This window comes from Sarcophilus harrisii, chromosome 4 (assembly GCF_902635505.1).
Source record: "Sarcophilus harrisii chromosome 4, mSarHar1.11, whole genome shotgun sequence".
NCBI classification, from domain to species: Eukaryota; Metazoa; Chordata; class Mammalia; order Dasyuromorphia; family Dasyuridae; genus Sarcophilus; species Sarcophilus harrisii.
In genome coordinates, this window is record NC_045429.1 from 265,655,530 (window position 1) to 265,669,767 (window position 14,238).

At 35.4% G+C, this 14,238-nt stretch overlaps 1 protein-coding gene across 3 annotated transcripts in view; it reads left to right on the top strand.

Annotated features, from left to right (window-relative positions):
* LOC100919262 (maestro heat-like repeat-containing protein family member 1) overlaps positions 1-14,238 on the top strand; it is a 111,136-nt gene that overhangs the window by 10,989 nt on the left and 85,909 nt on the right. For all 3 annotated transcript variants that reach the window (XR_004233684.1, XR_004233683.1, XM_012549105.2), the window contains exons 5-8: positions 3,675-3,751; positions 8,695-8,817; positions 12,540-12,638; positions 12,981-13,128. Coding sequence is in view for 1 of the 3 variants with exons in the window: in XM_012549105.2 (XP_012404559.1) it covers positions 3,675-3,751; positions 8,695-8,817; positions 12,540-12,638; positions 12,981-13,128 (447 nt within the window). In the remaining 2 variants the exon portion in view is untranslated. The remainder of the gene's footprint in view (positions 1-3,674; positions 3,752-8,694; positions 8,818-12,539; positions 12,639-12,980; positions 13,129-14,238) is intronic.

Consider the following 14,238-nt stretch of genomic DNA (forward strand, 5'->3'; position numbering starts at 1 on the left):
CCAGCTTTGCCACTTATTGTCTTTATACTCTTGGGTAAATTACTTACTAATTGGAAGGTTAAGTCAACAAGCATTTATTAAGCACATACTGTGTGCCAGACACTGTGCTAAGCAAAGGGATGTAAATGCAAGCAGAAAAAGAGACAGTCTCAGCTATTGAAGAGCTTACATTATATTGGGGGAAGACAATATATAAAAAGAAGCTGAAAAGTGGATGTAGAGGTGCTGGAATCCAGCTCCATTGAAAACTGAGAGTGTGAATCTGAAATGACTATCCAAGGCCAGATGGAAGATATACTTTGCAACCTCCATTTATTAATCTGAGAGCCAGGGTTAATATACTCTTTAAGCTAGTGTTACATTGACATTAGCTAACTCCAAGTGACGCCATATATATTCCAGGGTTAATGAATAAACCATATTTTGACATTTCAGTATCCTCCTTAACTGTCAATACCAAGGTACTTATCAAAACAGAATCGTAAATAGCATAGTTGTGATTATAAATAGTTGTGATGCTTATCAATACCAAAATATTTATTGAAAATATTTATTCTGTAAATAGCCAAAATTATCAAATTATGTATTTACCAAGACAGAGTCATAGATGGCATAATTTGATGTCTTGTTCCTGTCACATGCATTCTCCATCAAGATTATCCTAAATTTGTCTCATGCATGTCTTTCTTTCATTGTTAAGGAGATGGTAAACCAATGCTTTAAAATGATTAGCACTTACAAAGAAGAGGTCTCAAGTCATACCTGGACGGGACTCTTCCAGTATACAGATTTATTCAATATTGGCTCTCTGCATAAAGGGAGGAGGAGAATATTCATATAGGGAAGTAGTAAAGAAAGTGCAGAGAAGCAGGAGTATATAAATTGGAAAGGAATGAAGACATAGAAGTCTACCTTAATATGGAGATCTTAGAAGGAACTAACCAATCAGAGGAAGAGGCCACAGAGAATGATGATAACTCTACCCCACTGGGAAAAATCTAGAGGTGAAATGAATTTGTGGGGTGAAGATGTTTCTGCATTATGATATAGAAAATATACATCATAGTAGAGTCAAGAATACAGACTGGGGAGAATGAAGGCTAGGCTAGTTGGCTTCTAAGATCCCTCCTAGATTGAAAACAATGACTTTCTTATCATTTATAAGTTGGATTAAATGAATGATTCTAAGTAATGGTTATTTTGACCATTTAGAAACAGAAATGGTGCAGTGATACAAGGGTGGAATCAGAAAGACCCAAGTTCAAATCCTGCCACAGACACTTATTAGTTGTATGATTCTGGGCAATTTCTATTTAATTTCTATTTACTATATTTGCCTCAATTTTTCTCAGCTATAAAACATGGATAGTAATATCATCTATCTCCCAGACTTGCTGTGAAGATTAATGAGTTAATAATTGTAAAACACTTGACATAAAGCTTGGCCCATAGTAGGTGCTATATAAATATTAGCTATTGTTATTAGCAGCTAAGTGGTGCCATAGTGCATAGAGTGCAGGGCCTGAAGTCAGGAAAACTCAACTTGATGAGTTCAAATCTGACTTCAGGCACTCAACTAGTTGTGACCCTAGGCAAGTCACTTCACCCTGTTTACCTCAGTTTCCTCATCTGTAAAATAAGCTGGAGAAGGAAATGGCAAACTACTCCTAGTATCTTTGCCAAGAAAACCCCAAAAGGGGTCACAAAAGATCAGATACAACTTCAATGACTAAACAACAATGATAAAATTATTATTATTATAATTTTACCTCTGTTTACTTTAGTTTCTTCAACTTTAAAATGAAGATAATAATAGCAGTCATTCCCTTAAGTATATTGTAGAGAAATACTGGGTTTTTAAAATTTGTTTCAGATATAAGGTTACACTATATGACTATTAACTCTAGACTTCTGTGATTTTGTGAATGGAAAATATAAATGTCACTGTTAATGAATGTTACATTTGTCTTTCATCTACCAGCACCTAGCCATAATATAGTACATAAATGCTCAATAAATTTTAATTAAATTGAATTGGAGGCTTATGGTCAACATTAGCCTAAAAAGCTGGATGTGGTCAGCATAAAACAGAAAAGGGAACACCTTTCCTTTTGTCCCCTAGAAAATTTTACTTTCTAGAGCATTCAGAAAAGATTTGGGGATCAAATCAAAGATATATTTAAAAGACTTTCTTCCACATAGTTACTAGGGAACTAAAGTATACTTTTGTTGTTGTTCAATTGTTTCAATCATGTACAACGCTTTGTGACTCCCATTTGTAATTTTCTTGATAAAAAATACTGAAGTGGTTTGCCATTGCCTTCTCCAGGTGAATAAACTAAGGTAAACAGAGTTAAAAGACTTATCCAGAGTCATACAGTAAGTGTCTGGGATCAGAACTGAACTCAGGTCCTCTTGACTACAAACCTAGTGCTTTCTTCACATCATCATCTAGTTGACCCAAAGTACAAATAGAAAACAGTTAAACAATCAGTCTAAGGGTGGGCTCTGGAGAGAGGAAGAGGGATACAGATTAGACTTATTTCAGTGACAGTGAACTCTTCTTCAATAAGGAAACTCTTTCTCTTGATTTAGATTAACAAAGTCTTTACCATTTATTGTTGCAGGAAATTGCCTAAAGTCTGAAAGATGAAAAGACTTCCTTAAGATAATTAAGGATTCAAGCTGATGTGTTCATGACTTGCACCATGTTGCCTCTCTTATAAGCTTTTAGAATATTTGTTTCTGCCTCTGTCACATTGGCAATTTATCTGTGAATCTGTGTAAAGTCAGGAGATTCTTGATGTGCTGGGTTTTGCTCTACTCTTTCTCCTCTTGCTTATTCCATTTATGTGAATCTGGTCCTCCAGAGAACTGCTTAAAATGTACCACTCTGATAATTTGTCCAGGAAGAAATAGTCAAATGAAGAAAAGCAGGAAAGGGAAGAAAAAGGTGAAGAACCTTTGAAAAAAGAGGGATTTGGGAAAGGTAGAATAAGGATAATAATGGTAAAGTCTAGTTGTAAAGGTAAAAACATTGGACAAATCCAAGATCTTTGCTTCCTGAAATCCCCCCAGTTTAATATTTAGGATATGGCACCTACCTGAAATATTAAAGCCAGATCATTTCTGGCTTATTTTCCTACCCATGTCATTGCTTCTCCCCTTTAACCTAGTTGGATCTCAACCTATCACCAATGAGTAAAAGATAAGAAAGGTCATGATGGCATAGACAGCTGAAGCCATATGTCCCATTTGCACATTAGTCAAGATTTATTAGTTATATTTAACTGGTTTCACCTTAGACAGTAATTAACTTGAATTACAAGATACAAAGACTTGCAGAGCAAAATCTAATGAGATTTCAGGGAAAGAAAAGGAATAGGTTGATAAATTACCTAATCTAGATAATTAGGGATGGCGAGAATAGAGAAGGGTGTAACTCACAGAGAAAGAAAGAGATAGAAAAGAAATCTTAACATATTTAACAATTTTTCCAGGATACCAATGCTACTCTTAGCATTGGGTTGCCTTGCTTCTTAATATTCCAGTAAGAAAGGGAAGTTTTACGAATACTTTCACCAAGGGTTTGTACAACCATAGTTGACCATATGAGTCATCTTCTCAGTAACATTCTTTTTCAATGATATGTTTTTGTTGTTATTTTTTTCCAGTTCCTTCAATGATTCCCAGCGTGATGATAGACTTGCAGCATGCTTTATGGCCGTGCCTTCCCAACCCCAGCTATAAAGTAAGGGAATTAAACCAAAACCATTTCTCCTGAGTCTCTGCAGTTAAGACTTAGAAAGGATGGACCAGGCACAAATATAAGAACTGAGTTTACCTTAATAGCCTTGACTTTCCCAAGTGAACATTGGATTTTGATCCGTAAATAACTAATGAATTAAGAACATTTAAATCTAATGGTTACTATGGTCAAAGAGCTGGATCCTCCTAAGTAATAGACTAAAGTAAAGACTAAAGTATTCCTATGATATAGGTTAGCATTTGCCTAAAAACACTTTTTTGGGCAAAGAGCCTTTAATTTACAAGTTGGTTTTTGTGTAGATTATTTCTAAATGTAATTATAAGTGAGTGCAGTAAACAGAATATTTCTAGCTTAAAAGCCTTTGAATTTTAAAGCACTATTAGCCAAGTGGGATAAAGGAAATCATCAGAGAAATATATGACTGAAAAAAGATGATCTGATCACACAATATGAGTTGCAGATAATTGATTTGCAACCTGGGTACCCCATAGGTTAAATGAACATGTCAAAAGAACAAGAGTTAGGCTCCCAGAATATTGAATGGACCCCCTCTGTGGGATTTATAAGAGAATATGGGATTCATATAATGGTAAGCATGAATTTGTAATCTACCTCTTTGGAGAATGCAGTTTACTTGATATGTTTGATCTCATCTCCTTGATGAAAATCACAAATTAGAACACTGAAATCAGTCTAACTAGTTCCCTTCCATACTTTTGTGATTAGAAAATAATATGATCATGTATATGCTACTTTTCTTTTACTTTTTTTTGGTCAATTGACAAACATCAATTTTCTGTTGGAACACATATACATAGGAAACAAATTCTCACATTGGCCATATCCAAAATTTTATGTCTTGTTCTGTACCCTGAAATCTATCACCTTTCTATCAGGGCACATGGCTAGCATGCTAGATTGTCAGACTTCTGGAATTATGATCAAATTGATTAATATTCTTTACCTCAGCTGAAGCCTTAAAAATTTTGACCTATTCTTTTATTTTAAATCTTATATATTAACTTTATATTTCAAGTGTGTTTCTTGTAGATAACATGTTGGGTGCTGATTTCTAATCCATTTTTTATCTTTCTATGCTTTACAGGGGAGTTCATCCCATAGTTATGTTTGATAATTACATATTTCCCTTTCATGCCTTTCCTTATCTTTGTTTCCCATCTATTTTATAAAGGAGAAGAGAGTGTGATAGAGTACCAAGCACCAAAGCACACTACCCTCACACTCCTCTTTTTATTTTTCCCCACAGAAGTCTAATCATAGATTCTTTTTTCTTTCTTTCCTTTTAAACCATTCTTTGCTATAATCTCTTTAGAGTATGTTCTTCTTAAGACTAAAACCTTCCTTAATCCATTCTTCATCTTATTGAACCATCTGCCTTTTCCCCTTTCCTTCCTATTACCCTGATAAGTGAAATATATTCCTCTCCCCAACTGTGTGGGCTCTTTTCTTTGCTCAGTTCAGATGAGAATGAAGTTCAAGTATCACTGACACCCCAAATCTTTCTTCTTGTCTGTAGAATTTTCTTGTTGAGCACTTCAATTATGTGAGATAATTTTCCATCTATCCTAGTATATTGATTTTCCTCTCCATGTCCTTTCTCCTTTCAAGATAATTAAAATATAAGAAAATCACTCTTAGGTTCTCTAATTAGATTTCTTCTATAACCCCTGATTATAATAGAGTTCTTAGAGGACACATGTATCATTGTCTAATATCAGAATATAAACAGTTGATTTTTTTTAGTCTCTTATAATTGCTCATTCATGTTTACCTTTTTATATTTGTCTTGATTCCTGTGTTTGTATTTCAAGGTTTCTACTAAATTGTGGTCTTTTTATCATGAACACTTCAAAGTCCTCTATCTCATCAAAACTCTTTTTGTACTAAATTTTTTCTGGGTAAATTATTCTTATTCTATCTCTTTTGCATTCTGGAATATTGTATTCCAAGCTCTCTGCTTCTTTATATGGGCGACTGCAAAATCTTCGGTGGTATGGTATTTGAAGTTTTTTTTCTTTCGGGATATTTTCATAACATTCTTTTTATCTGAAAGACCCCATTTATAGGTTTCTTTAAGAAGGTTATAAATGCATTTTTTCTATTCTCACTTCTGGTTCTCAAAGACATGGGCAATTTTCTTTTATGATTTTTTGCAATATAATGTCTAGGTTCTTTTTTTCCCTCTTGGTCATGGCTTTTAGGCAATCTAATGATTTTTCAATTATCTCTCCTTTATCTATTTCCATATCAGTTCTTTTTACTATAAGACAAATTACATTTTCTTCTATTATTGAGGCTTTTGACTGTGTTTTATTATTTCTTTTTGTCTCATGGAATCATTAATTTTTACTTTTTTACGTTTTGTATCTAGCTGCTAATTCCCTTTGTAATTTTTTCCACAGCTCTCCTTTTTCTTTCTGGCACTCTCACTGAATTTATAAAAGTATTTTTGAGCTCTTTTTAAAAAATTCTTTTTTCATCTCTTCCTAGCATTCTGGTTGAACTTGTTTATAAGCTGTAGTTTTGTTTTTGTTGTTTTTGTTGTTGCTTTAGCTATTTGGGGCTTTGTGAATCTTTGCTTGTAGAGCTTTTGCAATCTTTCTCTGCTTCTGGGTTTATGTCTTGAGCATCCCTATTACTGTTATAGTTTTATACAGTGGTATTCTTCTTCAGTTTGCTAATTATTTCAGCCTACTTTCTGACTTTGGATGTTATATTAGGATTAACCTCAGTACATTTCAAAAGAGAATGTTTGAATTGAGCTTGCATCCTCTTGGGTTCTACTGCTACTTTCTTGAATTATTAAAGGTGGGGTTATTCTAGGAACCCAGGAACAGGCTAAAGAACTTCATGTAATCTTTCAGTATTTCTATAGTGTTGTGATCCAGGGAAAAGTTTGACTTCTGCCCTTCTGGTCTGAAGTCTGAAATTTCCTGATCTAGATTTGGATTGAAACATCATACTTGTAGATTTCTCCTTAGTAAAAGTTCCAATAGACTCCTGTTGAACTTGGTCATTATCAGCTTGTTGGAAAGCTTTGATAGTTCACAGTGATTGACCTGCAGACTTTTGATATGGATTTCCTGCTCTGTTTACTCTGCTGCAGGTTTCAAACTGGGCTGGAGGCTGGAATTGGTACCTCTCCTCATCCCTACTCTGCCTCATTCCTGGGGTCACAAATCTAGGACTCACAATTATTCTTCGCCCTAAATGTCACTCCTAGGTATAGGAATCTACTAAGGATCTATGACTGCTTAGTAAGCAAAAGTCCTGCTAGTTGACATCTATTCCTGTAACCTATACAAGGTCAGATCCCTTTCTGTTTGAGTCTAGGACCTCTTTTTTGCCCTGTTCTGAGCTTCAGCCTTCTTCCAATCATCATGAGTAACTTGTTTTGCTCAGTTATTGCTAGATATATTCTATGTCTACAAACTTCTCTGTCTGTCTCTCTATACTTGTCAGAACTGGGGGTAAATGATTCAAGGGGATTCCCCCCACCTGGATTTTCCAATCAGGACTTGATATATTTTTCTAGATCCTTGTAAAAGAGTTGTTGGAGAGAACTGAAAAATCAGTCCCCTTAAATTCTCAGTTCACTACAGATAACATTCAGTGGCAATGATTAATTTGAGCAGATTTGGGTCAATCGGTCATTGAAAGTAAAAACAATGAGGATGCTTTTCTTACCATCTTGCTAAAGTTAATATATTAAAAGGGATCATTTATGTGAATTTTTCTCAATCCTTAAATATATCCTCCCTTAAATTTTAATATAGAGGTCCACCCGCCATGGTAAAGGCTTTACTTCTTTTTTGCAAGATAATTTGAGTTAAGTAACTTGTCCAAGGTCACACAGTTAGTAAGTATTCAGTGTCTGGGGTTGGATTTGAACTTAGGTTCTTCTAACTCTAAGACTGGTACTCTATCCATTTTGCTACCTAGCTATCCCTATGAGGTCATTACCTTTAAGCTACTCCAAAGATAGTAGAGAGAATAAGAGCTGCCCAATGGTTGTCCCTCATTGTCAAGTAGCTGGACCATATTCTTTTATTAATCTTTCTTTATCCTATTTCTATGTCATATTTATTTCTTACATATTATAATATGCTCATATCCTCAAACTGTATGTGAGTCTTTATTGCCCTTTGAATAAGACTTGTTTTCATTTTTTGAAAGACTATGACTCACAGCCAGATATCACCAATAAAATAATGGTGTTTAAAAGATGGTCCTTGTTTCTGAAAGAAGTGCAGTGTCTTTAAAGGAACTTTGTAATTTCCCAAAAGTTACTCAGTCCTTTTTTCCTATTTAATTATGGAACCCATTTTAGGTCCATTTGTACTCTTTTTCTATGTGTGTATGTATACACATATATACACATGTATAGATATACACATGTACATACACCACAAATATTGTGTGTGTATATATGTATATGTATGTATACATTTGCAATATACATGCTCACATATGTACTCTGGGTTCATTTGCAGTATCTATCCTTGTATATACTACTTATAAGTGTGTATACACGTATAGTTATGTAGTTATATATTTTATAAATCAATATATGTATATATAACTAAATTTACATAGTTATATATTTACATTTTTGCCTAAATGTGCATATATACATTTTTTTATTTTATATTTTCAAATATTTGGTTTTCTTTATGGTTTCTAAGATAAGAAATAAAATAACATTATAAATGTTATTGTTATGTTAAAATAAAATAACATTATATATTCATATGTATGAGACACACATTTAATGAAAAATAAAGAGCTTTACCTACTTTATTTTTTCTTTTCTCTTTCCTTTTTTTGATAAAGCAATTGAGATTAAATGACTTGCCTACCCACTTTCTAATGGCATTTCTTCTCTCTTATCTTTCATTTGCTAGGTTAAAGAAGCCATGGCCAAACTCATCCTTAGTCTGGGGGAAGGTGGTTACCTGTGTACAGACAGTGCAATAGTCTTAATCCGCTTCCTCATAGATGAATGTGTGAAGCCACTAGATGACTCAGTAAGTGCTTTTATTTTGGAACATTCACCCTACCAGATGCTAATTATCCCTAAGTAAATTCGGAGTGGAGAGAAGTGGAGTAGGGTTACTGCCTTATATAATATATAATATAATATAATACTGCCATATAATATGGCTCCAATCTTGTCAGTGAAAGAAGAAATTATATTTTCTCATTGAGGATCATAAAGAAGAAATGGAGTGAGGTACTTGAGGCAAAAGAAAAAAGTCTGAATAATTACTGTGGGGAATGTGATAAAGTATCAAGCAGAAGGTGGGCAAAGGATTATAATTCAGCAGTGAGGGTTCACTTGTGGCAGGACAGTATAAATTTTCAGAGATCCCTGTAATAGTGTTTATAATTTCCTCCAACATAATCGAATCTCTCAAGAGAAAAAGCAAAGGAGACAGATGACTGAGGATACTAAGACAGAAGAGTTGATGAGAAAAAGAAGAAAGGATTAGGGACGCGTTAAAATCACCTCAAATCAGCTTCACAAAAAAGATTGTTAAATTTTCAGCATGAGCATTTACACTTCAGAAATTGGCAAATATTATAAATCAGAACTTTATTGTTTTGTTGATTGTCTAGACTTAAAATGATTGAGAAAAGGGATAGGTTAAACTTAAAGGTATATTATGGGGCAGCTAGGTGGCACAGTGGATAGAGTACCAGCCCTGCAGTCAAGAGGACCTGAGTTCAAATCTGACCTCAGACACTTAACACGTCCTAGCTGTGTGACCCTGGGCAAATCACTTAACCCCAATTGCCTCAGGGGCAGAAAAAGTGTGTTATGCTCTATTGTTCTGGTAGAGAGGTTGTCAAGCATTTGCCAGCATAGTACTGAAAAAGCTTGAATGAGTATTTCAACAGTAAAGTCAATGATCAGTTGCTCAGTTTGAAGATTCTTTCCCATGGCCCCTGTTCCTCATTATTAAATCATTTTAGTTATCATCTTCAGAGACCTCTAAAGCAAAAAAGTTCAGTTAATTCATTTTTCAGTCATCATATCTAACTCTTCATAATCCCATTTCTGGTTTTTTTGGCAAAGATACTAGAGTGGCTTGCCATTTACTTCTCCAAAACAAAAGGATAACATGAAAGAAAGATAAATTGCAATCAATCAATATTTGTTGTTGTTGTTCAAGTAAATGAATTATCCTAACATTTAGTTATATACTCTCCTTTGGCTTTTTTTTTTCTATTTTGCTTGTGAGTTCATCAGTGTAGAGAACTCCCAGGATGGAAAACAACTACATCCAAATCAAATAGCAACCTATCTGTGACTTAACCATAGAGTTGTCTGAGGTAATAAGAGGTTATATGATTTGTCCAAGGTCACATAAGTATTATATGTGCAAAGTTGGACTTGAACCCATGTCTCCCTGATTCCAACACAATTCTTCTATGTACTATAGTACTATGTACTATGCCTCGTTGATCTGTATTTTACAATTCTCTATTTCTTACACTTTTGATTTTCTCTCCCATGCCTCTGCCGCCCCCGCCCCCCCGCAAGAGTATACATTCTTTGATTTCAAGGATATCCAAATCCAAATCTATCCTCAAACACTAACTAACTAGGACCCCAAACAAGACATTTAATTTCTCTCTGTAAAAAATACCTTACAGGATTGATGAAATAATATGAAATAAATATTTGTAATAAATGAAATGAAATAATATTTGTAAGGTATTTAGCACAGCTATTGGTGAATGGTAGGTACTTAATAAATGCTTATTTACTCTTCTTCTTAATCATACTGCTTTAAAAAAGACACAGTTTGAGTCACAGCCTCTGAGCCAGGATAGTCTAACCCATATGGGGTATGAGCACTGCTAGGTGGCACAGTGGATAGAGTGCTGAACCTGGAGTCAGTATGACTCATCTTCCTGAGATCAAAACTGGCTTTAGACACTTTCTAGGTCAAGTCAGTTAACCATGTTTCCTCATCTATAAAATGAGCTGGAGAAGGAAATGGCAAATCATGCTAGTGTCTTCACTAAGAAAACCCCAAATAGGGTCAGAAAGAGTCAAACATGACTGAAATGACTAAACAACAATAACTCTTGTGAAGGGAGGCTGTGAGGGGGCCCAGTGGCAGATAGTGATCCTAATCCTATCATAAGGGACCATAAGAAAGTCTCTCATGTGAGAGCCAAAGAAAGAAGGAAAGGCCTTTTCCAGATTCATGATGAAAAGTTCTAAGACAAGGTAACCAAAGAATGACTGAGCTAGGAAGACTAGAAAGTCTATCCTTTCCTGGGTTCTCGGTTCCCATACTTTTATGTGGCATAAATCCTGGGGGATCAAGAGATTATACAACCAAACCTACCATTAGAGATATAGAACTGAGCTAATATTAAGAGCAGGCACTGGTATAGGAAGATTAAGCAGGAGGAAAGAGAGAGCTAAACAAGAATGTAGTAACTTAGTACCCTGCCATTTATGATCAGGATGAAAACCTTTGAAAAAACTATTGATAAAAAATAATTACATTTAACCCTTCATATCTATAATCATTTATTTCCATCTTCCTTTCCCTGTAAAATAGTTTTCTTTTTATCACATGTGTGCTAATTCACAAGATTTCTAGAAGAAACACACAGGACTTAATAGACCACAGAAATGTGAAGTAGTCCTAGTTAAGAGTTGTTGACCTAGTAATAATTATAGTGGGAAGCTAGGTGGCTCTGTGGCTAAAACATAGGACCTGGAGTCAGTAAGATGTGTGTTCAAATCTGAACTCGTTGGCTATGAGAACCCTAGGCAAGTTACTTAACCCTACTTGCCTCAGTTCCTTATCTGTAAAATGATTTGGAAAAGGAAATGGCAAAGCAATCTAGCATCTTTGCCAAGAAAACCCCTCAAATGGATTACAGAGAGCAAGAATGATTGGGATGATTCAACAACAAGAAATAGTAATGGTAATAATGATAGTGATCTTACTATTCCCTTTGTAATAAATATGTAAGAGGATGATGGGATGAATTAAAGGATCATAGGATAATAGAATCATAGAATCACCATTTTGGAACTAGGAGGAGAAAAAGTATGTTGAGGTATAACTATTCATCTGGGGAAACTGGATATCTGAGAACCAAAGCAAAACAAATAAGCAAAAAAACAGTAGAGGGCAGAAGAGAACCAAATTCAGGACTTTTTGTTAGGAAAAGTGAAGAGACTAGGGTACAGTGAAATTGATAGCCATGGTGATGGAGGTGGTAACTTGTCTCTCTTCAGAAACCTTCTGCTCCTTTGACCATGACAGGTCAAAAGAGCAAAGAGCATGTGATGTAAAGACATTCATTTTGATGAACAACATAAGAGATGCCTCCTGCTAATGTCATTTTTGGTTCTAATCTAATCTAATTAAGGACACTGTTCAACTTCCATTTTGGCACCTATGAAGTAGAATTCAGATCGTACCTTGTGAGAGGTTCTCCATTCAAGGCATCCAAAGCATTCAAGTGAAATTTACAGATAATTGATTTCAATAACCTCTGTATCTTCCTAACTTGACATTTTATGAAAAATGAAGAAAATTAGCTAGGAATTATCTCAATTAATCAGAAAAGTAATTTTCCAATACAGGTGCTCTGCACGTGGCTTCTATTTTTCCTTATGGTTTCTTTCTGATCATGCCTTTCTGATTTTTTGGTGAAAAAAAATTAGGAGACTAATGAATGATTCTCTCTGATTTTTACCTTTCTCCCAAAGACTTCAGATGTGACTAAGATTAATGATGAAAAGAAAAAACTGAAAAATTTATGTCTGGAAATTTTAACTGACTGTGTCCATAACCCCTGCATGGCCAAGGTAAGACAATTCCTTCATCACTTTTCAGTGTACTCATCAACAGAGTTTTCTGCTTTAGAGTAAACTGTAATATAAAATTAATATCTTTCTGCAAAGATGCATGAAAGATATTTTCTTCTCTGATAAAAGTTACAAGAGATCCTTACAGAAGGAAGGACTAAGATTCATATAACATTGTCAACTAAGGGGTGCAGAGTAATGGGTAAGAATCTATCTAATTTTTATTACCATAACTTTCAAGGTATTAGTTTGAGATTGTGGTTAAAATTCCAAAGGGAAAGAGATGATAGGTTTTCATGAGGAAAAAAAGTCAGTCTTAATGAAGACCACTCTTTCTCCCAGCTCATGTGGCCAATGCTCCTGGAATACATAGCCCCAGATCAATATGCCAGCATGTCTCTCATCCTTAGCTTTGTGCTCTACCTGGCTGAGAAGCTTCAACATGAAGAGCAGGATGCCCTGGACATCAACTATTCTGAATGTGTACTTGGTAAGTGCATTGTTGTCACATCCATTAACCTGTAGAGTTCATGTCTTCTACATAACTAGATGCTATTGTCAAGCACATATTAGGGAATGTGATGGTGGTCAAGAAAATACTTGTTTCTATTATTATTCCCATTGTTTGTTGTTTCAATATACTTTAAGATATACTGTTTACTATTTTATTTTGGTGCCCTTCAAAACACATTAGAAGGGAGGAAAAGAAAAATCTTCCCCTTCCCTAGACTAAGAGAGAGACAGAAACAGCGACAGAGACAGATACAGAGACACAGGAGAGATAAAGATAAAGAAACAGAGACAGAGAAAGGAACAGAGATGGAAGGAAGGAAAAAAGGAAGGAAGGGAAGGAAGGAAAGAAGGAAGAAAGAAAGGAAGGAATGAAGGAAGGAAGGAAGGAAGGAAGGAAGGAAGGAAGGAAGGAAGGAAGGAAGAGAAGGAAGGAAGGAAGGAAAGGAAGGAAGGAAAAAAGGAAGGAAAGGAAGAAAAGAAAGAAGGAAGGAAAGGAAGGAAGGAAAGAAGGAAGGAAGGAATGAAGGAAGGAAGGAAGGAAGGAAAGGAAGGAAGGAAAAAAGGAAGGAAGGAAGGAAGGAAGGAAGGAAGGAAGGAAGGAAGAGAAGGAAGGAAGGAAGGAAGAGAAGGAAGGAAGGAAGGAAGAGAAGGAAGGAAGGAAGGAAGGAAGGAAGGAAGGAAGAAGGAAGGAAGGAAGGAAGGAAGGAAGGAAGGAAGAGAAGGAAGGAAGGAAGGAAGGAAGGAAGGAAGGAAGGAAGGAAGGAAGGAAGGAAGGAAGGAAGGAAGAAAGGGAAGGAAGAAAAGAAGGAAGGAAAGAAGGAAGGAAAGAAGGAAGGAAAGGAAGGAAGGAAAGGAAGGAAGGAAAAAAGGAAAGGAAGGAAGGAAAGGAAGGAAGGAAAGAGGGAAGGAAGGAAGGAAGGAGAGAGGGAAGGAAGGAGGGAAGGAGAGAGGGAAGGAAGGAGGGAAGGAGAGAGGGAAGTAAGGAAGATAGATAGACAGACAGATAGATCCCAACAATAGGTATTATGCCAAAATGCTGGACCTATGAAGGAAAGTCCTTGATGCTTTTTAGTCAGTAGGAAGATCA